Source organism: Mastomys coucha, unplaced genomic scaffold, assembly GCF_008632895.1.
Source record: "Mastomys coucha isolate ucsf_1 unplaced genomic scaffold, UCSF_Mcou_1 pScaffold1, whole genome shotgun sequence".
Classification (NCBI taxonomy): domain Eukaryota; kingdom Metazoa; phylum Chordata; class Mammalia; order Rodentia; family Muridae; genus Mastomys; species Mastomys coucha.
Genome location: NW_022196891.1, coordinates 46,522,560 through 46,548,905, shown reverse-complemented (window position 1 = coordinate 46,548,905; position 26,346 = coordinate 46,522,560). Strand labels below are relative to the sequence as shown.

At 39.4% G+C, this 26,346-nt stretch overlaps 1 protein-coding gene across 1 annotated transcript in view; it reads left to right on the top strand.

Annotated features, from left to right (window-relative positions):
• The window catches only part of Pla2g4a (phospholipase A2 group IVA), a 143,209-nt gene that overhangs the window by 68,395 nt on the left and 48,468 nt on the right, over positions 1 to 26,346 (top strand). The window contains exons 5-8 of the mRNA XM_031384460.1: positions 577 to 690; positions 15,277 to 15,314; positions 16,000 to 16,141; positions 24,472 to 24,608. Of these exons, the coding sequence (XP_031240320.1) occupies positions 577 to 690; positions 15,277 to 15,314; positions 16,000 to 16,141; positions 24,472 to 24,608 (431 nt within the window). The remainder of the gene's footprint in view (positions 1 to 576; positions 691 to 15,276; positions 15,315 to 15,999; positions 16,142 to 24,471; positions 24,609 to 26,346) is intronic.

Below are 26,346 nucleotides of genomic sequence, written 5' to 3'. Positions count from 1 at the left end.
ATGTGTGGATAACTTACTTGTCTAGAATGGACCAAAATTAAAAACAAAATAAAACCAAAACATGAGATCCTTAAGGGACTATGAAATATTATTTTTAGATAATTTTAAATTAATTTTTGAGACAGGTTCTTGCTATATAGACCTGGCTGGCATGGAACCTGCTTTGTAAAGAAGACTGGCCTTAAACTCCAAATACCTTACTACCCTGCTCCTTCATGCTGATATTAAAGGTTTTGTTTTACTTCACCTGGCCTAGAACTTTATGTGATAAACAGATTCTTTAAAAATATACTTTATTTTTTAATTTTATGCATCAAGTCTTTGGACTGTTTGTATGTCTGTACACTATGTGCCTGCAATGCCCATGGAAGCAAGACAAGGACATTAGATTCCCTAGAACTGGAGTTACAGACTGTGTGACATGTCATATGATGTGGGAATTGAACATATGTCCTTTTGGAAGAATATCTACAGCCCTTAAGTGCCATACTATCAGTCTTGTCCTCTGTGATAGACATTTTAGATAGTGCTTCTAAAGATTCTGGGAAACTACTTACATTCTGCTTTGCTTTGAAGATCACATTGATGGATGCCAATTACGTCATGGATGAAACCCTAGGCACAGCTACATTTCCTGTATCTTCAATGAAGGTGGGAGAGAAGAAAGAAGTCCCTTTTATTTTTAACCAAGTAAGTTGCCAGAGAATCACGTCCCTCTCCGTGTTCCATATGCATTGATTTATTTTAGAAAGTTACACATGATGTTTGGAAACTTATATTTCCTTACAGATTTTATCCTTCATCTTGTTTGTTCCTTTGCTTCCTGTTTTTACCTTGTCCTCTCTAGTTATTCTTTGTGGTGCTGGGGCTTAGACACAGGAAATTACACAGGATAGGCAAACACTGTACCATCTAGCCATATCCACAGACAACTGTAATAAATAATCTCTTATTATTAAATACATACACCTTGGTTGAAGTGATAAGTACTATGAGGCATTGATATTTTGTTGTTTTAAATAATAACAGTGAAATTAAACATCAATTCTAGACTCCACTGGAGGGTCTTTTAATATTTGGGATAAGACATTGCAAAACGCAAAGTATTTCAACATTGTGTGCTATTGTTAGAAAATGTATTTACTATTATTATTGTAAATACACGTGTTTACTGTTGATATATTGCTGTAAATTAAGCATCTTTAAGGAAATAATTCTCTTTCGAATAATTAGGCCCAAATCAGTGGAAGGTCAGAAGGAATAATGTTGGGTTATTCTTATTATCTTTGTACTTCCAGACAAGTCACAATTTGGTAGTTATTTATGAATGAAAAAGAACTCTTGGACAAATTATTTGTGCAGAACAAGTTCACTGTTTCTTAATGTATGAGAAATGTATAAGAACCGAATTAGAGGATGTAGGTGAGACATGTAATCCAGTGGTGGGCTAGTAAACACATTGTATCATGACCAGGGAAACACTGTTTTCACTCATACTTGGAATGATTCAGGCTCCTCTACTCACACAAACCTCTCCTTAACTCTCAGCTCCCCCATGCTGCCTGTCCTATTGCAAGCTCAGATAACTTCTTCTTCCCATTTGATCACTCATGATAACAATCTATGGTATTTTCTATCAGAAACCTGCTCACACTACCCAGCTTAGCAATTTCCCCTGGTAAATAAAACCATACAGACTAAAAGAAGTAAAATACTAATTATACATGCCTGCAGAGTCACTCCATGACTTACACGCACACTATGGAGATGTGCTTACTTAGAAGTTAACTTGCAATCACAAGGTTCCTTGAGTAGTCCACATGATCTGACCAACCAGAGACTTTGAGAACCCACATCTGTGCGTCTCCATGGGTCCTTTCCCTTCTCTGGAGGGCATGTGTTCTATGCAGTATCAAGAGATGCATGCCTTACTTTCCTGTGCGTAGGGCAGTGGTCTGTTCAGGCAACCTAAGCTCCGTCGAGTAATAGGTCTGAACCCTGGTGACCCAGTTGGCAATATCTTTGCCTGCAAGGGATGGAAGGTGTTCTACCATAACCCCTGAGTCCTTGGCTCCTTCCTGTTTCAGTCACAACCTCTCACAGCTGCCCCTGCAGGAGGTGTGTGCTCTATCAGGTAGACAATGTCCCAAGCTCCCAGCATTCTAGCTGGACCCTTCTCCCAGCCGTAAGACCACAGCCAGGCATGCCTCACCCCACAGACAGGTAGCCACACCTCACACAATATAAGGGGCGGTTTGCCTCCTCCTCTCTCTCCTGCCCTCTTCCTCTCCTCTCTCTTGCTCTTTGTCCCTCTCTTGCCCTCTTTCCTCTCTTGCCTTCTTCCTTTCTCTCCTGCTCTTTATTCTCTCTCTTATCTTCTTGCTCTCTTGTTTCCTTTCTTTCTTTTCTCTCTCTCCTTCTATTCTCCTCTCCCTCCTCTCCTTTCTTTCTCTCTACATGACTGGCCTATTTTCTTTTTCGTATAATAAAATACCTCACTTGTGCATGGCCTCCTTTCCTTTTAACTAACTAACTAACTAACTAACTAACTAACTAACTAACTAACTAACGTGCTATACAGCTCCAGACCTCAACAGCAGAGAAGCTCCAGACAGCAGCAGAGAGAGACTCAGGCATCAGTGGCAGAGCGCCCCAGGCCACAGGAGAGAGACCTGGGCCCCACACATGTGGCTACCTTTTAACTTCTCATTCACTTATTTTATAAACATTTATTGAAAAAAACTACAATGTACCAGCCATTGTATTTGTACAAGTCATATAAGAAATAAGATACAGGAAGTTCTCCCCTCAATTATCTTCCTCAGAGGTAGAGATGGTATAGGAAGTGAGAGAAGGGGTGTGTGTGTGTGTGTGTGTGTGTGTGTGTGTACATGTATAATAATAAGAAATCACCATTCATTGAGATAAATATCAGTAAGGTATGTGTAGAGTTTAAGTAGAGCTCATAAGAAAGGAACTTTGTCCTTTGAGAAGAGGGACCAGATAATTTGAACAGTTTGAACAGTGAACTTAGTGGTTAATACCTGGACATTTAAAGCATTCCATTAGAACTTCGGATTCTTTGTCATCTTTGAAATTTAGTTGTTCCTTTCTGAGTAATTTTATTCATCTTTAAAAATAGAGATTATATTTTATGAGGAAGTTATTGTGATTACTATACTTATTAAAATACAATATGATTATCATATATAAATTTAATTATAACTTGTTATACTTTGTTGCATAAAATATAAGCTATATGTCATTTTGACAGTTTACATATTAATATTGTATGGTGCATTCTATATTAAGTATGCAATGATAATTAAAACATAACTAGTAAGCATTCTACATGCATGTGTACATACAGTGCTGCCTAGAACCGTGGTTGGGACATATTAAGCACTATATACGAATGGATTTGGTTTTGATGCTGTTATGACTTGAGGAAAGGATAGCGCTTCAGGAGGCAGAGATACAGCTTTGAGCATTCTAGACATAAGCAACTGCAAAAGAGCAGTCTTGAAGGAAGAAAGCAAGATGAGACCTGGTGAGTTAAAGGTCTGCCAGGTCCAAGGTGGTGAGCGCTGGAACAAAGAACATAGAGGTGGTCAGAAACACCTGAAGGGTTGCCCTGCCTGGGATTTTAATAAAGATCTGTTGAGAGCTTTGTAAGCTTGGATTAGCCTTTCCGAAAACAGTACTTTTATTCCTCAATCTCTGATCCAAGAACTGATTATGTAGGAAGATATTATGGAGAAAAAAATATATTTCCTCTCCATCAGTCATTTCCTATGCTTAAGTTACATAACCTGTGAGCTCTGAAGAGACTGTCTACATTCCTGAATTGAGAGTAGGTTACATAATTACTTTCTTTAGTGTGTCTGGGAAAATAGTTAGGCCAAAGAGCTTTTCTTCATTACTTTCTCTCTAGAGTCCCTTGCAGTTTGTGTTGAATGTCAACCCGTCCAGCTGATGAGCTTGAGTGGTCACTGGGAGAAGGGGAATTGGCTGCTTGAGTGAAGGGTTTGGGGTTCTTTCCTGGATCATGTGGGAGAGCCCCATGGGAGCCTTGCCTTCTTCTTCATTTCCTGAGATAGGATCTGCCCTAGGTGGGTGGCTTTCTGTCTGTAACACTCACGGACATGTAAGAGAGAATGAGTCGCTAGGGAATGCTGGGAGAGTAGAGACTTAAGTAAACCTTCATGATGATTATGGCAACATGATATAATAAGAGGAGCACTTGGCTTTGGTGGAAAAACACAGAAATCACAAGCCAAAACATTATTAGTCAAAGCTCTCTCAAACTTTTGGCATCGGAAAGTTAATACTGATGCAACCCGAGTGGAGTCCATGGCCAGGACACAGCTGGTGAATTAACAGGAACCTCCAAGTGGACTGGGGCTGACTCCCAGCGACAGCTCTGGCCATTTGGCAGTAGAAAGAGGATTAGGAGTCTGTAATCTTGTTTGTATTGACATTGTTCTCCTTCCAGAAGTCTGACTTGTCACTTGCTTCCTCCGAATCTTGCTTTCATCCATAAATGATAGTTTAGAATGCAGTATTTCCAAGTTCTTCTCTCTCTTTGTTCCTTTGACTACATTCCCCAAAGTATCTGCAATTCTTCCCATTTCACAGACATTAAAAAATAGAACCAGCAAGGGCATACTACATAATTTTAAAATTCTGACTTTGTCAGTGGAATGATAAGCTTCAATATGAGGAGAATGTGAGGGCTTACCGCATGCCTGAAGTTTACTAACTATTAGAGAGAGGCAGGAGACATCTGTACTCAAGAACCGAATGATCTGTGTGAAAAGTGGGTAGTCACGTGTATAGTGCCGAGTAATACGTGAGGGAGAATGTGTGCTCTCTGTGACTTGCTTTGGTGATGAACAAAGAGCAGATGACATGATGGGCAGGATCCTAGTTCCAGAGACTCACATTCTCGTAAGGATGCTAACAAGGCAGCAGTGAGCAACTACATAATCACTCAACAGCAGCCCGTGATAAATACCAGGAAGAAAATCCCACAAAGCAACGGGTGTGCCGCTGGGTGTGGTGGCACTTGCCTGTTACGAGCACTGGGAGGCTGAGGCAGGAAGATGAGTCTCAGGCCAGTTTGGCCTACATACCCAAATCCTGTCTTCCAAAAGGAAAAACAAAAGGGTCCTGTAGAGCTAACTCCGTGGGTAAGGGTACCTGCTACCAAGTCTAACAACTGGGTAACACATTTCACCAAGGATGACATGGTGAAGGGAGAGTCATGACTTATTCTAAGTTACCCTTTCAGCTTCAGTTAAAAGTGCTTGTGTCATGTGTGAGAGACCACATGCACACATACGTACATACACACAAAATAACTAGTTAAAATACAAAACAACAACAACAAAGCCACCACCCTCCAAAAGAATCTGACGGTCTGACAGAGAGCACTTGGTGAACATCTAAAGTTTATAGTTCATACAGCCAGGGAAGAAGGCCTATGTAAAGCAGTTTAATCTGTCCTTCCCCCCTGGCCCTTCACAACACCAAATTTTATTATGACATTTTGCAAACATACATTCAAATGTTTCTATAGCAAACAAGCACATAACTGTCATCATGTTCTATAGTTAACATTCTCCTGTTGTATGTGCCTACTCCATGTTTCTTCGCCTCTTCGCTCACCCATCAGCTAACTCCCTTTGATACATTTCTAAACAGATGGCCAATGGAGTATGCTTTCCTGGTAAGCACTTCAGCAGTAAGTGCCAATCAGGAATTATATAGGATCATTTTAAGTGCCATGTGCCTAGTACAGAAATTATGTGCATAGAGCTAAAGGAATAAGCTGCTCGTTTATTAATTCACTCATTTCACAAGCACTGTCACAGTCTGTCGTTAACCTTCATCTGCTGTGTTTGTGTCCCACCCATCCCCCATCTGTTTACAAATAACCGCTGAACACCCAGGAGTGTGTGGTTACTTCTCAGCCACTGATTTCAACCTTGAGCAAACAGACAAGTGTCCTTGACTTTCTGCGGCTAATAGTCTGTGTTAGTAAACCAGACGAAAAGCAAGTTAAACCAGGGAGAGATGCTCCTGTTAGTAGTGTGAACAAATGCTACACAAGCCAGGGAAGAAGAATAAAGGGATTTACATACGTGTGTGGTGCAGAAGGTAGCAAATGTCATCCTAGAAAATGTGGCTAAGAAAGGAATCTTAAAAGCTGAGGGCAGAAGATATCCCAGTAGAAAGACTCTTCCTATGTTTTCCATGTGTCTTCCCGGGATTCTAGGGCTGGGAATGTGTGGCAGTGTTGATAGGTGGTGGATTGGAGCCTTTAAGATGTGGTGCTTAGTAGGAGGTATGTTATTGTGCATGCTATCTTTTGAAGACATTGATGCTGGCCATTCTTGAAGGTTGAGGGACTGTTAAAAGACACAACTGGCACCTCCACATGCTCTGGCTCTTTGCCTTTGACATAATCTCTGGGAGTTCAAATTGTTGCCCTCTCATCCATTAAGAGCACTTCATGGGGCAACCTGATTTGGACTCTCAGCCTTTTAAACTATCTAAGCAATGTAAACCCACAGTTTTGTTTTTGTTTTTGTTTGTAAATAGCATACATAGCTTCTATGGTTGTAGTAACAGAAAACTGACCAATGCAGTCTAGGAGCTCAGATTGCCTGGCCAAGTACCTATGAGAAGGGGATGGCTCCAGTACAGATAAAGAAAAATAGAGAGAGAGGCAGGAGACTCAGTCCAATAGGGGATGAAGATGGCAGGTTATGGTCATTGTGGAGAGCAAGGGCATCCATCAAACACTAGGCTTATCCTTGGAACAAAGATGTGGCCATAGTGCCTCACTAAAGCGATAGAGGACAGTTCTCATCAGAATTACCCGAGCCGAGGAAATGTCTGAGGGAAGCCATCCATCATCTTGGATTGTCACAGCAAGTTCAAGAATATGTTTCTAAGTAAGGCTAATGACAAGAGAGTTGATGAGTGAAGGAAGAACAGGTATGAGGGCTCAGGACACAGCAGCACTTGGATTCAAGATACAAGAATTGGCATAGCATCTTCCAGTACGAGTAATGACTCACAGCAGGTGTGTGCCCACATGACAGGAAACTGAGAGCAAACAAGGTTAGGCTTTTTCCTAAGAAAGGGTTAGCAAGGTCAACGTTACCATGTAAAGATATTTGGTGTTGAGATGCCTGTCAAATGGGTGGATGCCCTAAGAGGACAATGTTTCCCTGGAAAGTAACTAGAATGGGAATGGAAGGCGATAGACAGAGAGGTGAAAGTCTCTCTGTCATCGGCTCTAATGTGTAAGAGTTGAGTCAAGCCATTTCTTAGGAGGAGTGAGGGCTGCTGAGTTGGAAGGCAGGAATTGCTGTTTGAGGTTCTTCCCTAGAGCCTCCAATACATCCGTTTTAGAGCTGGGTCTCCAGTGTCTGGTGTAACTGGCATTTCTCAAGTCAAAGATTAGGTTGTATTGTTGTCATCAGAGCTTGATAGTGCAATATAACTTTCTCCTGAGAGCAGCCTAGCGGTCAGCTGAGAGCAGATGTGACAGCCTCAGCCTCAGAGCCAGGGGCTTCTGCTTGTCACCCTCAGTCTCAGAGCTGGGGGCTTCTGCTTGTCAGCCTCAGCCTCAGAGCCAGGGGCTTCTGCTTGTCAGCCTCAGTCTCAGAGCCGGGGGCTTCTGCTTGTCAGCCTCAGTCTCAGAGCTGGGGGCTTCTGCTTGTCAGCCTCAGTCTCAGAGCCGGGGGCTTCTGCTTGTCAGCCTCAGTCTCAGAGCTGGGGGCTTCTGCTTGTTGGAGTTTATGGCTTGTGACTGATTAGCTTGAGTGATGGTAGACTCGTCGTTTTTGCCTCATCCCCTCATCTAGGAAGCAGAGTTACATCTAGTACCCACATCTTAAGATTGAGGTTATGATTAAGCAGGTTGATTAGCCTGGGAACCTATTAATATAATACATAGTCCAGCAATCACCAGATAAAGGCGAGATATTATAATTGTTACTGATCAGATTCAACCAAGTGTGAATCACGGGTGCTTCATGAAGCTGATTTAGCTGGATAGTAGACTTATTTGCCTTAATTGACATAAAGGCACTCATTATTGAAACACAGATAGAGTTGAATTCAGCAGCCATTTGTTTGAAAATGATTCAGACTTCTCTAGTCAGTCATTCCTGAATTTATCAAACAGTTTTTAGGTTATAATAGACAATTTTGGTTCAAACAATGTAGGTCAGTGGTTCTCAACCTTCCTAATGCTGAGACCCTTTAATACAGCTCTTCATGTTGTGGTGACCCCAACCATAAAATTATTTCATTGTTACTTCATAACAGTAATTTTGCTACTGTTAATGAATTTTAATGTGGGGCTAGAGAGATGGTTCAGAGATTAAAAGTGCTGACTGTTCTTCCAAAACTCCCGAGTTCAGTTCCCAATAACCATATAGTGGCTTGTAACCATCTATAATGAATTATAATTAAATATCTGTGTTTTCTGATGATCTTAAGTGGCCCCTGTAAAGTTCAACCCCCAAAGGTTTCTGACCCATAGGTTGAGAACCACTGGTCTAGATCCATCAGAAGTTATTTGGATATGTATAAACTAGCCCGCTTCAAACAAACCATGAAAATGCTATAGTTTGGAAGCCAGACAGAAATTATACTTCATTATTTTTCTGGATAAAGTAAGTTTGTCTTGGCCAATACTGCAGCCTCAGGTTTACACTATGTTTTAATTTTCTGTCCTTATTTGGAAGTTGGCATTATTGTTTAAAAATAGCCATGTTTCATGCTTCTGTGGCAGTTGTCTAATTTTGGCTGGTTGCTTTCGTTGTTGCTTAGTCATGATTCTGACTTGAAAATGAATTCTGTGGAAGAGATAGCAGCAAAACGTTGAAACAATGGGAGCTTTGAGTGTGAGTTCAGGATGTTAAGATTGAGTCTGGGTGAGTTCATTGAGGAACTATGTCTCATGTGAAGTCAAAGACTCCACATTCGGTAAGTTCAGGAGATAAGGTAGAGTTTGGAGGAACATCAAGATACTACAGAGGTCACGGTGTTCAGTATGACTCTGACTTTACAGTGTGTAGAGCACTGATCCCTTTACTAGAAGTCATACTTTAAAAATCACGATTTTTAAAGTGAGTTCCAGGACAGCCAGGGCTACTCAGAGAAACCCTGTCTCGAAAAACCAAAAACAAACAAAAAAAAAAAACCCAAAAATCGCGATTTTTTTTTTCTTTCTTTCTTTTTATTATTATTTTTTTAAATGAACACTGGAGATAGAAAACTGGACTTAGGTAGGTTAGGCAAGGATTTCACCAGTGAGCTGTAGCCACAGATTTTAAAATTTGCTGTTTTGTTTGGATACCAGTGGGAGTACACTGCTATTACTCCCATCCCACGATACCATCAATAACAGATCCAACACTTTACAGGGCACTATTTTGCTACTCCCAAGTGAGCTGTTGGGTTAGGTGCATTCAATGCCTTTGAATTATATAGTTCCTTTGTCCTAATAGGTTTATCGGCACACAGTTTTACATCAGTGACATCACTTCATGAGAAGTCTTAGAATCACTGGACAAGATGGAGTGCTGGAGAGTTTCATGTCAACTTGACACAAGCAAGCTAAAGTCATCTCAGTGGAGGGGACTTCATTTAAGAAACTGCTTCTGTAAAATTAGGCTCCTGGCAAACCTGTAGGGCATTTTCTTAATTAGTGATAGATGACAGAGAGCACAGCCCATTGGGGGTGGTGCCTCCCTAGTCTGCTGGTCCTGGGTACTATAAGAAACTCCACTGAGCAAGTCATTGGGAGCAAGCCAGTAAGCAGTGTTCTTCCATGGCCTCTGCATCAACTCCCACCTCCAGCTTCCTGTCCTGTTTGAGTTCCTGCCTTGACTTCCTTTAGTGTTGAATTGTTACCTGGAAGTATAAGCTGACATAAACTCTTTCCTTCCCAAGTTGCTAAAGTTATGGTGTTTCACTATAGCGAGTAACCCTAAGACAGACAGCAGACAGTCGGCCATGCACAGTATAGTCCAAATGAAGGTCAAACAAATCCTGGCTTTAAGAAAGAATACATTTTTATTTTAGACTCCTAGCAATAGACACTGTGGTGAAGTAAAACATCTCATGTTTTCATAATAGCTATCTTAAAAGACATGGTATTTTAGAATATCCCTTTATCCTTGCTGCTCCTGTATTAGGCAGTAAGTTCTGTGAAGGAAATACAGCATAGGCAGCTACGAGCCATAGTGTAGTACCTAGCCACAGTTGTTTGAATACTTTTGTTTATGTGAAAGGTTGAAAACTTGGGAATTGCTTAGCTAGCGCTAATGAAACTAGCGATGTTTAACTGTTAAAAGCTAGAGAGACCACCTAGACGAAGTGGCTTGTTGACTATGTTCTAAGGAACCTGGGTTATTGTATGAAAGCTAATTATTAACCAGACCTTCCTAATTCTCACTGACAGCCACATTTGTTAAAAGGTTAAGTTGAGGAATTGTAAGGTCATAGAGAACAAAGAGGATCAAGTCACAGGAAAATAGTGTAGCTCCTTCATCTTTCAAATCTTTAGAGATTGCCTACAGTATACTCTGGATGGCAGTTTGTCTGAGTTCTTAATAAGATAAGATTATCAGTAGGAAATGCTAATTTTATGTTAGTGAAGTTTTTATATCAAAAATGCTATTTCTGAGTGTCCCCTCCTGCCTGTGACTCCATTTGCACTGGCAGAGTGGCACTATATTTGCTTTTTTAGTTTCATTCTTTTGATATATTCAAGTGAAGCAGTGGCTTAGGCACATTAGAAATTATATTAAAGTCTGAAGTGCTGTTTTAAGCAATAAATTTCTTTACTCTGGCTGCCTTTGCTTTCTCTGACTGAACACATTCCATGGGAGATGTCAAAATTCTTCTCCACCAGGGAATGCAAAGGAGAGGTTTTGAGTTTCCACCAGAACGCTTCATTGGTGCTGCGTGCCTTTTACATCTCTCATTTGGAGAAGAGTTGGGGTTCTGATTTGTTCAGAAGGGGCTGATGGTGGGGAGATGCCTCGGAGATTTGGTCCCCCATCTTTCTACTCTTGTGTGTGGGAAGAAGCCTCGGTCATTGCCTACTACCTCACAGGAAGTGCATAGTTTTGTAGCTGTTTTAGCTGAATGACATGTTCCAGGTAGAAGATGCAGAGATCATGAATATCAGGTTTCATGGCAAGTCTGGACAGAGTGCATGGAGGGGGGAGGCAGCTAAAGCTTCCTTCTGATCCTCTGTCATCTGCTTGGGCAACACAAGGAAGTTAAGGGCTGACCCATGACGAGAGCCTCAGCAACACATCCTGAAATGTTCCAGATGACAGAAACATCCTGTGCCTGCTTCTATGCTTCCTTTACCTCCAGATCCTTGTCTTCTATCTAGGATCAGACTATCTTAAAAGGAACATGGACAGGAAGGGTGCTCTCCTGGTAACACAACTGTAGCCCCAAACATAGCGTACCCAATTTTAGTTTTTGTTTTTGGGTTTTTTTTAAATTAAATCAATGGAACAGTGAGGCACTAGATAGCTTCAAGGATTGAGTATTTTAATAAGTTGCTTTTTTATTAAATAGTCTCATGAGTTACACATCGCAATAGCACGTTTTTCTATTCTCTATTCATCTAGTCTATTAGAGTCTATTTTCTCTCCATTTATACATGGAGATTTGGCCCTTTGGAGAGAAATACACTCACTCTAGTCTTATATCAATGGCAACCTTCATGTATTTCTTTGGAAAAACAGAATATATAGCCAAGTATGATGGGGGGCATGGCTGTAATTCCCAAGCACTGGGGCTCAGGAGGAATTATCAGTTCTAGGCCCGCCTAGATTATAGAGTGAGACCTTGTCTGCACAAACAAATAGACAAACACCCAATACCAGCAGCAACTACAAGACAAAATCTGCATGGCCCATGCCTCATTTATCTTACTAAATATCCCCAATAAAACTATTCAGCATAAAACATTTCCCAAGTCCCCTTTTGGAAAGATTTAAGTTGAAATTTCAAAATGTGAAATTAGGCATAATATCCCTGGGATGTGGTCAAGCAATACTCCCATTGATAGATGGTAATTATTTTAAAGTCTGTCAGTTTTGACTACTATTGAACCACCTGGGCATGTATAATTTTTTTTTGTCCTAGAATATTTGGAATATTTTTATCTGCTATAAAAGGAATATCTGCATCTTTCATGAATTAAGATTTGTAAACTTAGGCAGAAGAAATTTTCTGTGGGTCAGACCATCCCAAGATTTTATCTCTATTAGTGATTGTATATTTCTCAAAAGAACAAGATTGTCTGATGTACTTCACACACATGAGCATCCACCAAATATTCACTTGGAACTGATTACCCATCAGTTCCAAATACTACTAGTAGTATTTGGACTACTAGTAGAAACTTATTTCTATGCCCAGTTCAATGCACTGTGAGACAAAGTTTTATATAGATTTTATTATCTTTTACGAGAATCATCTATGAACTTATCTTAAATCTTTAAAAAGCTCCTGCTATTTTGTCTTCTTCCTATACCATGAACTCCAAAGTTAACAAATCTAATGTCCTTAGCATTGTTTGCTGATTCTAAACTTGTACCCTGCATGTTTCAAAAAAGTATATTGTAGTTCTATTCAATAGTAACAATTGAGCAGTCATTTCAACCTGAGTTCTTATGGTAACTGGTACAATAAAGTAATAACATTAAAGCTATACAACCACTTTCAGGACATTTCCCCATTAGTTCTTGTGACAGTGTTTAGGGACATTATTTAGTTCTGATACCATCAGTACTAATATCAGAGGCCTTTCAATACAGCACCGATGTACTATCTGCAAAGACCCAGTTTAATAAATTTTGGCTCTGTGGATATTAGCTACTTCTTTTAGGTTAAACAAGATTTGTCTGATTAACTTGATACTGTTTGGTTAGCTCTCAAATGAGCTTGAGAAAATAAGACCAGGATTTCCCACGTTGCATTGATAGATGTGTCTTGGAGCCTATTGGGTGTCCAGTAGGTATAAATATCCCATTTCTAGACTCATTGCTTGTTGTACACATGCATAACTTCCTTCAACATTTTCTTTAATTTCTTGGCCATGGTGGATGTTGAATCATCAGACTTAAGCAACTCGCCAACAGTACATGCAACAGGAGTGTACCATATTTTTTTCTGACTTTTTTATTGATTCTTTGTGAGTTTCATGTCATACTGCAGTCCTGTTTGTCTCCCTGTCCCTTTGTATCCGTCCTTCTCCCTTGCAACCTCCCCCTCAAAAGAAAATAAAAAAATAGAAAAACAAAACAAGGCATAGAAAACATCTCGTAATGGAAGCTGTAGCGCGTCACAGTGTGTCCCACAGTAAACCCCTGTGTCCACACATCTTCACTTGAGAATGCTCATTGTAGTGAGTCATTGGTCTGGTTTGAGGCCTCTGGCTTCTGTCAGATCCTCGTCAGGACTCTTCTTGGTCATCCTGTTGTTTCCCTCTGTTATGGAGATGGTGCAGCTTCAGGTTATCTGGACAAGACCTTTCACACACACACTACAACAGTTCACAGATAATGTCGATTTTGGAATGGGCCAACTCACCGACCTGGATCTGAGCCTGGGGCCTAGTGGGGCTAGTCAGCCCCCCTGCCACTCCCACATCTACACCTCCAGGTCAAACTCTCCAGCACTATTCTGGTTAATCCCTGGCTGCTGCTGTTGGCAGGGGCATAGTCAGCTGTGCCACTGTCATTACCTAGGGGTTGTCTCACCTGCACCTATGCCACTGAAGTCAGTTCCACTGTGCTAGGCGGTCGCAGCATGGTACCCACGCTCACAAATGCTGCAGACTTCAAGGAGTTGAGCCAGCTCTCATGCTGGGGATGGTTCATCCACGCCTTCACCATTATGATAAGCTCCACTGTGTTGCCTAGACAGGGAGCAGGGCCTGCTTTCCTAAGTGATGGGGCTGTTGAGGGGCATAGCTGGATCTCCCACTCTTGTAACCCCAGGGCCAACTCTCCAGCCATTTTTCACGTTTTGTGAATAATAATTATAGAACTGAGTACTTCATTTCAATGTGGGAGGAAAACAACAAAGCAGAGACGTTTCTTTTTTAATGAAATTACCATTTTTTGACAATTTCATTCATTCATATATATATATATATATATATATATATATATATAATTTTAATTTTAAATATTTCTTCTCATTCTCACTCTCATCTCCTTTCCACTCCTGCTGAACACCACCACCACCACATCCTTCTCCTTTGTCTTCCTATTTTCACTTTTTGTCTTCATGTTTGTTTTTATGATGCACGGATTTATTAAGAGTTGCTTGCATGAACATGGTTAAAAGTTTAATCACTGGAGCAATGGTAACATACCAGTAGCTATTGAAGAAAATGATTTTTCAAACATTACTGGCTAATGACTCCTCAAGAGGAGGTGGAGCATCGTGAGTCCCTCTCCTGTCTGTGATGGAATATTGAAGGGTCCCATCTTTTGCGGATCTTGTACAAGTAACCATAGCCTCTGTGAGTTCATACATGTGGTGGCCATGCCATGTACAGAAGACAGTGTTTCATAGCATGCCTGTCTATCCTCTGTCTCTTACATTCGTTCCAACCCCCTTTCGTTGATGTTTCCTGAACCTTGCAGTGGGTAATAGAGATGTTCTATTTTGAAACTGAATGCTCAACACAGTCAGTTAATTTCAGGGCTTTTACCAGTTGTGGGTCTCTGCATTAACTGTTGCCCACTGCAAACGGAAGCTTTTCTGAGCACTAATCCATGAATATAAGCAAATATTTAGAAGGCAGTTTGACACTACGTCCATTTAGTAAAACAACAGTAATAGATTTCACCCCAGGGCCTGTGACCTCCCCAGCCACCATGGGCTTTTGAATAGATTTACAGGATGAGGCATGAGTTCCCTTCTGCAGATCACATCTCAAATCCTATCAGAGAGCAGTTGATTACCACTGTTACAGCCATGCTACTTATCAGGCAGAGGCAACTCCAATACTGGCTAACATAACTTATTGTGTAGAGGTATAAAACTAACAAAAAAAATGGACAAATGTATCTATAGAGAGAGATCTGCATGGAACTTTTACTTTTTTTTTGTTTTTTGCTTAATTTGACACTTAAATTTTATTTTGATGACTTTATATCGAGCACATCTGTTTTATTAACTCACCTAAGTAATGTGTTCCTTTTATAGGTCACTGAAATGATTCTGGAAATGTCTCTTGAAGTTTGGTAAGTTTACATATTTAATCAGATGAAGAATATTAAGTTATATTACTAAAGAGAATACTTGATGTATGAAATAATTCCTATAAGTTTTGAATATGTAACAATATCATTATAGTCTCCCTCCTCTATCTACTCATTTAAAAAATCCAAACGACAGAGGTGTACATTCTTTTCTTAATTTTCCAATAGTCTGGGTAATAGTTATCAGATTAAGAACTCTCCTTCTAGTAACATGTCTATTCCCATGGATATAATTACAGTTTTTAAAGCCTACTTGCCATTGTTGATTGCCCACCTACACATGTAATAATTTCCTCCAATGCATTATGCTTGATGTGTTTTTTTTTCTTTTTGCAGGGTATAGGTTTATTGGGGACTCTTGTTTTACCTTAATATCACTGTTTTTTGAGAAAACATTTTTAATTTGTTCACATCTTAATATATATTGTGTCTTTCTTTTTTTTTTCTCTCTCTTGAGTTCAACATGAGATCATTGCTTGTTATAGGACACACACTGGTTTAAGATAACAATCAGATTGTGTTCTTGTTTAAGTTGCTTCCTGGGAAATGGCTTGAGGGAAGCAGTTGGCATGTATTAATGAACCTTTGGGGAACTTAGGATGGTGGGTACTATAAGACAAGTCTCCTGGGAACCCTGGCTCATTGACTTCTCTGTTTTCCACCATAGCTCATGCCCAGATCTACGGTTCAGCATGGCACTGTGTGATCAGGAGAAAATTTTCAGACAGCAGAGGAAAGAGAATATAAGAGAGAACATGAAGAAACTTTTGGGTCCAAAAAAGAGTGAGGGGCTTTATTCCTCACGTGATGTGAGTCTGGAAATTTTAAGCATTATTACAGTCTAATGATAATCTTCTAGTATTTTCTCCAAATATATCCCTTGATATGGACATTACTTCTTCAGTTTTGGAGTGAGATGGTGGTTCAGAAAATCTTTGAGGAAGGTCCAATTGAATATTTATCATATTTGGTAAGAGTTAATAGTTATAGTAATTATTCTAATTTGACTTTCACAAGTGTTAGTTCCAAAGAAAAGCTGAGAAGAAAACACAGAGAATTCCCCTCATGTTCCATTCACACATGTGTATAATCACCCAGTCTTAGAATTCTCTAATGAAACAGAATCAAATGGAGGCAGGGAGGAGTGAGAGAGAGACTTTACTATGGGAAGTGGCTCCTGTATATTATGAAAGATCTGAAGTCCTGTGATATGCTATCTGCAAGACAGAAACCCAGGGAATACAGTGATACAATTTTAATCTGAGTCCAAAGAATTTGATGCTATAACTGTTTGAGTCAAGGGCTGTAGGTCTAGGAATTAGAATGGCTGGGGTAATGTGATGGTGCTGGTGATATTATGCCTCAGGGACCCAAGGCCTGAGAACCCATTGGGATAGGTATCCAAGGGCAAGAAGAGATGGATGCTGGCTGAGCCATGACTGTTAACAAAGAGGACAGAAGTTATTCTTTATATAGTCCACTGATTTTAACACCAGACTCTTGGAAACCACCCCTATAAATGAATGCAGAAATATGGTTTAATGAGCCTGCCGTCTGACTATCCCTTGATCCAGTGCAGTTAACACAAAATTTACCATTGCATTCTTGAGCTGTTAATCCTCCACATCAGAATGGCAGACTTGTTAACATTAACAAACTTACAGCTGATGCAGAATGGCTCAAAGTCCACAGATTGCATAAGGGTTTGTAATTAATGTACATTTTATGGGTTTTGACAAATGTGTAATGACCCATGTCTACAGACTCAGGGGAGATAGTTTTGTTATCTTGAATATCTGTTGTCTTCTACATACGTAGTTCTTCCTTTCACACCTCTGACATCCACTAGCCTTTCTTCTGGCTGTCAGATAATGGGAAATCTTTTCAGACTGGATTATTTTATACCATTATAAAGTAAATTTCAGCTTGCTCTACATCTTCTCATGGTTTATTAGCTTCTTTCCTTTTTTAGAATTGAGCAATCTCCACTGTGTGGATATAAAACAATTTGTATACTCTAATAGAGGGTTTAAACATTTTCCTCTTTATTTTTATTTATCTGTTTTGTTTGGGTATCTTGTCTGCAAGTGTGTCTGCTCCTTGCATTTATGTAGCTCCTATGGAGAGAAGGGCTTCAGATTCCCTGGGCCTTGAGTTACAGAGAGTTGTGAGCTGCCATTGGGAATTGAACCCAGGTCCTATAAAAGAGCAGCCAGTGCTTTTAACTGCTGAGCTATTTCTCCAGTTCGCAGTATAGGCTTTTTGTTTGTTTGTTTATTTGTTTGTTTTGAAAATAAGGTATACAAGTAATAATCCTTTTAGAAAAAGCATCCCCAAAAGATGAACACAGAAATAAGGTTTTCTTAAGTAGCTTTCTAATATCCTTTAGCTGAATTGAGTTGCATATAAAAAGAAAAGATTAAAAATATATATTTCATAGCAAAGAACTTCAAAAATTAGCAAAGTAGTCAAAAATGAGTTCTACTTATCAAGAGTTAAGAATAAAAGAACTGAGAACAGTTATTAACAGTACAATACTTGAATTTTACTTTAATTTTTTTTGCTTAAATTACAGTGAATATTCAGTAATATGTTGTATAACCCTTTTAGGGCCATTTATCATTCACTTGCCTGTCTGTTTATATGTCTATCTATTTGTCTATTTATCTTCTATCTATTATCTATCTATCTATCACCTTTCTATCTATCATCCTCATCATCTACTTAATATACCCTGTATCCCTCTTTTCCTCTCCATTCTGTCTACCTGTATCAATGAAATCTATAAAGATAAATTACTGCAATGATAAAATTTTCTTGTTAGTGGTAGATCAGAAACTGGTAGATCAGAAATTCTTGGTTTATTTCCATTAGAGTTTTCTATTAACTGAATACTTTAACTAACACAATTTTGTTCATTAAATTCAAAAATATATACTTTCACACACACACACACACACACACACATACACACACACATACACTAGAATTTCAATATAGATGAGAATTAATAACTGAGTAAGGGCACCCACATGCCATGAGATGGCAGGTTTCCAGCTACGTTTTCAGGGAGCCCTGAGGTGGGAAGCCAATTGCTGATGTTGGGATGGCTTTGATTTCCGTGGAACCCACTTAACAGTAAGATATGGTAGGGCCACTTAGGGATTTCTGCCAGAAGGAAATGAAGGAGAGAAGTGAAGCCTCCATCTAAATTTCTATTTTTAAAAAAAAAAAGTGCAGAGAACGAATTCTCTTTATTTGTGCATCCTCTTTGTCCACCTGACAGATCTCTTGAAGAGTTTATGATGGCCTGTTGTGTTTGGTTACTAGTATTTGGAGTAACTGCTTTATTTTGATTTTTTTTTTTAGCATCTTACTCACTTTGTTTTGTTTTCTCCATTTGTTTTTAATGTAGTTAACAAGCCTTTCACCAGCAGTTCTTCAACTGCTTTTTTGTTTCTGTCTTTGGTATTGTTAGACCCTTAGAACCTAGAAATTATATTTCAAGTTATTCTGGTTTCTGTCCTGTATCACTGACTGAAGACAACTGTGCTAGCTCCTGGAGATATGGGTGGCAAGGGTGGGTTCCTTACTGGGTGACTTTAAAGGCTTGTTTGAGAGATATTTAAGCAAATGAAACTAATGATGTGTTATGTGAAGCGACGTGCAGGGATGCTGGAGTGGGTGGGAAGGTGGGGGAATACTGGCCAGGCCATGTGGAAGGAGCATGTGGAAGGAATGAAATGGAGGCTCTCTGCATTCGTGGTTGTCTCTAGCCCTCAGAAGATCCTGACTCTCAGGAAGATCCAGATCCCAGTCTCTCAGTCTAGCTGCTGTTCAGTTATTTGCAACAATTTTATTTTTTTACTTCAACTCTCCCGTTACTCCATTCACAGCTAATGACTTGGCTCCTCATCAAAGACAAGTAAAAGTCGAGGAGAGCTAAGAGTTCCATCAATCTTTCTCTTCTAATTTTTGGCCCTAAGATTGACATGCACCTCCTGCGCCTTTCCTTTCTAGTCTCTCTTCTACCTTACTGAGGGAATTTCCTTTTCTTTCAAATGCAAAACCACATCAGATCACAGGCTTTTCTTAGGAACCTGTTAATTATGCAGCCCTTTCCAGGCCCCTCCCCATCTATGTTGTCAGCTTCTACTTGAGTATGGATATTTTATACAAAACTGTATGCATGCTCTTCGCAGCCCATTTTGCACCTTTTCATGCTTCAGGCATCTGTCTTCATTGTTCTATTGCATCAGTTCCCTAACAGATGCTGAAAGTGTCTTATTCTGCCTTTCCCAGCCACACAGCTGCTGCTGGCCTCTTTGAAGCACTGCCCCTTACTCTTTGCAACATCTAAGTCATCATGGGTCTCGATTTTCTTATCCAATCTCCTTGTTCTCATCTTTGACTTCATCACCAGTAAGCCTCTTAAGATCCCCAACTTTGCATTCCTAACACTGAAAACACCATCACTCTTCTCTATATCTCCCCCTTCTCACTTTCTGTCTACCAAGAATTCAGAGCGATCTTTTCAAAAAAAATGAATTTGATTGCCTTATATCCTTCTTTTGCACTTAAAAGTACATTGATTATTCTTTTTTCTGAATCTCTCATAATTGTACCTAAAAGTGCTTGCACAAATATTCATTTGATGTCTGCTTTCTCTATTAGAATATAAGTTTGATGAGGGCCATGCACTGTCTGTGATGTCCACATGTATGTCTCCAGTACCTAGCATAGCTCCTAAATTACATTTACTTGGTAAATATTTTATGTGAGTTGGGAAATACAATTAGGCAGTATTTGGCGGCATTGCATTTCTGGAGAGGTAAAATAGAAGAAAAGGAGGAAGATGGAGACAGAAAGGAATATCAGGCTTCCAAAACGGAGGGACAGCAATATCTGGATGGTAATGAAGAGACAAGGTTTAGATGAGAGGATTAGACTCTTAAAGCAGACACATCTGTGGGCCATATGAGTATGGATGTGCAGTGGTCATTTATTCTTGCTGTTTCAGAAGATTAGTTGCTGCTGCTACCCTTGATCCAGCATTTCCTAATGGAAAAAACATATTAAATCTTTCTAGAAAAGTCATACTTGGCTTCATATTTGTAAATGGGGTTTTTGTTTGTTTGTTTGTTTGCAGCAGATGGATAATGAGGTAATTCCTTTTCTCAAAAAATAGTACTCAAAATGTGAATTTCATGTATTTGAAGATGGCTTCTAGAATTCTGGTTTGGCATTCTTCTACCCCTTTCCCTCATGTCAGAAATAATCAGCTTAGACATAATCCACACCACAGACTATGTGAACAATAGTGTTCATTCTATAAAAACAAGTTTTCTCCATTATCATGTTAATCTTTGTGTCTTTTAGTCTGTCAATCTCCTGCTCTCTATGAAGATCTTCCCGTTCTTTTCAGTATTTCATAGGTGCCCTCTAGGTATGGGAGTGTAGGTTGTTGCCCTCTAGAACTGTCTTAAGTACACCCTAAAGTCAGGAATGTCCCATCCTGCTCTTGCTTTTCAAAGAAAGACAGTTTCAGTGCAGGACCTGGTGAGTTTAAATCTTGAGTGAACTTAGGCACATACTGTATTGCTTGTGCTTCACCCATAAAACGGAGATGATATCTCTCACAGAGTCAAGGAAATGGACATCTGTGGCAAGGATGTATCTAGTAAAATGTGCAGAGCACACAGTAGATATGCAATAAAATGGTTCATTATAAACACTGTTGGGAGTTGATGTTGATTGCATAGTACCCTGTGGCAGTAATTGTTAAATGTAACATTCTCAGCTTCCTGCCTGGAGAGTGAGCTAGTCAAATAGTTAAGATTTCTAATAGTCTACGAATTTATGCTCCAAAATACTCAGCTTTAAAACAACAACTACAACTACAACTACAACTACTACTACTACTACTACTACTACTACTACTACTACTACGAGTGTTTTTGATCATTTGGGTCAGAGGGCTTTCTGAAATGTATAACTTTGTGTTCAGATTGGATGGATTTGGGCTTTCTCACGTTGGTACACTTTGAAATCACCTGCTATTTTGTGTGCCCTATGTGTCCACTTGAAGGAAATTCTTCAAACCATCACATTCTTTCATTATTGTGGCTGTCAAATTTAAATCTAATATGCAGGCTTCCTATTGGGACAATGTCTCTAATTTGAATAACTGTTCCACTGTTGAAGGGCTAAGTTGAGTATCTATGAGTAAGACATTTGAGAGTTTTGTTGAGAAATGTTTGCTGTATTAGGATTGTTCAGAGCCCATTAATTTAAAACTGATTCTGGTCAGATGTTACTGTATGGTCTCTTCGTTCCTGAAAGGTGATTGGGGGTCTACAATGTGGATTTAGAAGGGTGGAGAAATGGAAGAAGATCCAACCTTCATCAGAGAGGTTACCACAAAGACTTGTTTCCTTAACAGTTATTAACAGCTATTGTCACAGAGTACCATGCAGCCAACAAGAACCCCCAACGGTATCTATGAAGAACTGATTTTATTGCATAACTACTGTCTCAGTCTTTTGTGTTCATTTCCTTGACTCTATAAGAGACATCATTTACATTTTATGGCTGAAGCACAAGCAACACAGTGTGTGTTCACATTCACTCAAGATTTAAGGACTATGTTTCCTGTTAAACAAATCATCTTAGACAAACCAGAAATATGAAGTGACCCTTAACATATTCCATATCTGAGTGTTAAGCAAAGACTAGAGAAAAGAGAAGATGGAAGAAAGGCAGAACAAGAAAAGCATCTCAAGTGGATCATGGAAAGATCCTTGAGCTGCTAGGGATAATGTTATCCTGTTTGTATGCTTCATCTAGAACATTCTCCCTCAGTTCCCCCTTATTCTCAAGTGACACTTTGCACTATTGATTCTCACTCTATTTAATTCTTAGAGATTGTCACGGGACAGACAATGTAAGATGTTCTTTGTTGAGTCTGGAAAGGTGAACCGAGCAGATGAAAGCTTACTTGCTATCAGTTCTAGAACACAAGCATTAGACTAAATGTTTCTTATTGAAGATCTTTGCAGGACTTGAATGGCCTTGGAATGCAATAAGAGCTGGAAAGTTGCCCTGAAAGGTAGATGTCCCAGAAGCCCATATTGCAGTCAACAGGGTTAAACATTTTGAGGGGCCAGAAGTCCCTTGAGAATTGAGGATACAGAAATGAGTGCATGTATGAGAAATCATGATGCAGGGGCTTTGGGGGCAGGTGCAGATTTATGGTAAGTCTTGTTGATTACCTTAGCAACACATTACTCTCTGTCTGGGGGTGGCCCTCATCCAATAGGCTGAAAGACAGAATAAAACAAAAAAGTGTAGGATGCCTAGTCAGGACGGACTTGCACAGTACTTCTTTTGGACTTTGTACCATCAGCTTTTCTGGGCCTGGACCTTGCTGGGCTATATTGCATGTTCAGACTCTCTTCTCTGTGTAGTTGTGAAACACTTTCTTATAATGAACATCTTTCGCTATAGATACACATTGTATTGGTTCTGTTTTCTTACTGATCCCTAACACAGGGCCATGGAGAACATGTCTTTTGTGATGGTTAGATCTTGGAGTCTATGGAAATGTCAAAGCCCTTAAGCACCTCAGAGCTTTTTTCTCTAAGGAAGAAAATTAATAGTATTTGCAAACCCCATACGTCAAGAGAGATTAAATCAAAATATGGGCCTTTTGGTAAAGGCAAGTTCATTTCCTGTAATCGTACCAGAAAGTATGTGAAATATTTTTGGACACATTTACACACAAATACTAGTAATGTTAGGTCCAAATATAACCTAAAACTTAACATTTCTTATCTGATTATCTCCAAATAGCAACTAGGACTAACAGATGTACAAATTATTTTTCTGGATGTTTTTTCAGAGATGACTGCTTAGAAGACTATTTTAGCATCCAAATTTACTCTTCACGTATCAGTTAGATCCATGAGATGGTAACAGGGTAGACAGTGTAGGATGCCCTTCTGGGGTAGTCCAGAAGGGTGAACTGAGCCAGTGAACCCTTACTTGGCATAGGTTCTAGAACTCAGCAAAGTTATGCTGCGATGATTTGATGTTATACGTGAGTATGAAATACAGTTTGCCTCTGCATCTGGAGGTTTCTTTCTATAAACACCATCCTTTTCTATAAATGCCAAAGAGGAAAGAGCACGGCTTTAGCATTACTTGTACCTTGACTCGATCGAGTCTTGGCTGCTATGGAGCCTATGTTGTGGGTGCTTAACCCCTTTCAAGTGGAAACAAAACCCGGCTTCTCCTCACAGGCCTAGCACCTTATCTGTTACATTGTGTTTAAGATTCCCCCCTGCAAACTTCCCCTGAAAGCTAACTCTTTGCTCAACTATAGGTTACCAGCCGAGAGACTGACAAGTAACAGTATTCTTTTTAGGCCTTTATGGGATGTTTGAGAGACCAACTGAATCAATGCTCTGAAAGCAAGGAAAGCATTCTACAGACTCCAGCAGGCGGAACAAGCATAGAGCCTGGCTGTGGGCATGATTGTAACTACTATTAAAATAATACCTGTTTTCCAATTGACATGATTCTTAATTTTTAAGATGAAACACATTTTTTTGATTGTGTTCTCTCTCTCTCTCTTTTTTTTTCAAAAGTCAAGTTCCTTATTTACTTTACATCCCGATCGAAGCTTCTCCTCCCTTCTCTCTCCCCAGTCCCTCCCTCTCTCCAGCTCTTCCTCCTGTTTTTCTCAGAAGAGGGGAGGCCTCCCACGGATATCAACCAGCCTTGGCATATCAAGTTGCTGTAAGACTAGGTGAATTTTCTTCTGTTGGGGGTAGTGGAGGCAGCCCAGTTAGAAGGGAGTCCAAAGGCGGACAACATAGTCAGAGACAGCTTTGCTCCTAATTTGGGACCAACCAGTGACTGGCCCAGCTTGAGACCCATGCTATGAAACACTTCTTGCAAAAAATTAAATTTATGAAATAAGATGAATAAACATAGAAAAGAAAATTCAATACTGCCAATGCGTGAATAATGTTTCTTTATATTAAAGTGGAATGTGCTTAACTTTAAAATTGAAACTGAAAAGAAATTAATCTATAGTTTTTGCTGTTTGTACAATCTCTGTATTGTTTCATTTTAGGTGCCTGTGGTTGCCATTTTGGGTTCAGGTGGGGGTTTCCGGGCCATGGTGGGATTCTCTGGTGTGATGAAGGCGCTGTATGAATCAGGGATTTTGGACTGTGCTACATACATTGCTGGTCTTTCTGGCTCCACATGGTTAGTATGCATTTTTAATTAATTTGAATTTAATTTTTCTAAAGGTTTATAATTTATCTAATTCAAACATTAGGAAAAGTGGATTTAAAAAAATGACTCTTCATATTACTAAAATATTTCAATGTGATGCTCCAGTCAGTTTAATAATGTCTTATAATAATCATTTATATCTAGTTAAGACTTTGACTCTTTAAAGCCAGTTTTGACTAACATTGTAGTTAGGGCATAAAATAAAAAGGGTAGCCTCATTGAAGATAATTTTAGATAAATATGACAGTAGTGGAATAGCATACTCCACCCATAATTAATTTAATCTGCCTATAATTTGCTGATTTGGAGTCCTCCAGAAACATGTCTAAGTCTATGTGATTCACTGGGTATTCATCTTCTTCTTTAGGGCAAATAGGAAAAAAAGCAAGATACTAAAGACTAGAGAAGGAAAATGGCTCTGGGCAGCACTGATACAGTAGGCTTCACTGGTTCTCATCTAACTAAATATTAAACTAGTCCTTTAATTCTAGCTAAACTCCCCTGAACCAGGTGGATAGCTGTGACACTCATATGGTTAACATTTTTGTCCTGTGGAATTTTCAGTTTGTGAATAATACTTTATAACATTTTCAGAGAAACACTATATAGTTTTTGGTGTGGCCAGCCCACATCAGCCCACCAGAAAAATCAAACAGACAGCTGACCTTGTAGTGGCACACACCTTTAATCCAAGAGCCCCGGAGGCAGAGACATGTGAATCTCTGAGTTTGAGGCTAGCCTGGTCTACAGAATGAGTTCTCAGGACAGCAGGATATATACAGAGAAACCCTGTCTCAACTTCCATCTCATCACCCTCCCAAAAAGCTAATCTCCTCAAAAAGAAAATCAAACCAAGTAGATGATCTTCGGAAATCTCAAATCAGTTTTAATAAGATATAGCACCTTATTACAATATATCTGTTGCTGGCCTAGAAGGGCAATTTAGTATTTAGCCATGGCAAAATTCATGTGTCATACTATTGTAGTTTATATATTTAGCATTTTTAAAGTATCCATGTCATTTTATCTCATAAAGTGGATAATTTTTTCTTTTTTTCTTTTTGTTAGCTAAAGGAAAATGGAGTCATAGGCCGAGTGATTTTTTTCATCTCTAGATGGACCATCTTTAAGGTCCATATTCTAATTTTGGTAATAAATTATAATTTTGTATGAGAGAGTTGTATATATGATATGATGTTAGTGCCATGTTTTAAGCAATTGAGCCAACCAGCTACTTCTTATATATTATATAGAGTTTCCTATGTAGATAATCTAGATTTGTTGAACTTTTTCCCCTAAATTGATTGAACCAGATTCTGTGATTAAATAACCAATAACCCAGGGCCACATTTGCCACCTTCATAGTACCCTCATTGTGATTTATATCTTCTGACAGAAGGGTGGAGCCTATCATTATTCTTTCCCTTGAAGGAAAGAGCAGGCACCTGCTTGTTCAATGAGTAATGTGGTGTAAACACTTGGACCCTTTTGTTCAACCTCTTACTTCATCATTTTGTTATTTGCCTCTGCACAGTTTTCTTCACTCAATATTGATTAGTTCCTTGGCGCCCTTTACTGACTACTGCAAGAAGTCTATTTTCCTAAATTCACCCAATAAGTGATGTCTAGGCCTTGAGCACTGACTTGGGGGTAGATTCATGTTCTTGTGACGTGAGTTAGACCCGTAGTCATTGCCTTTGTCATTGAT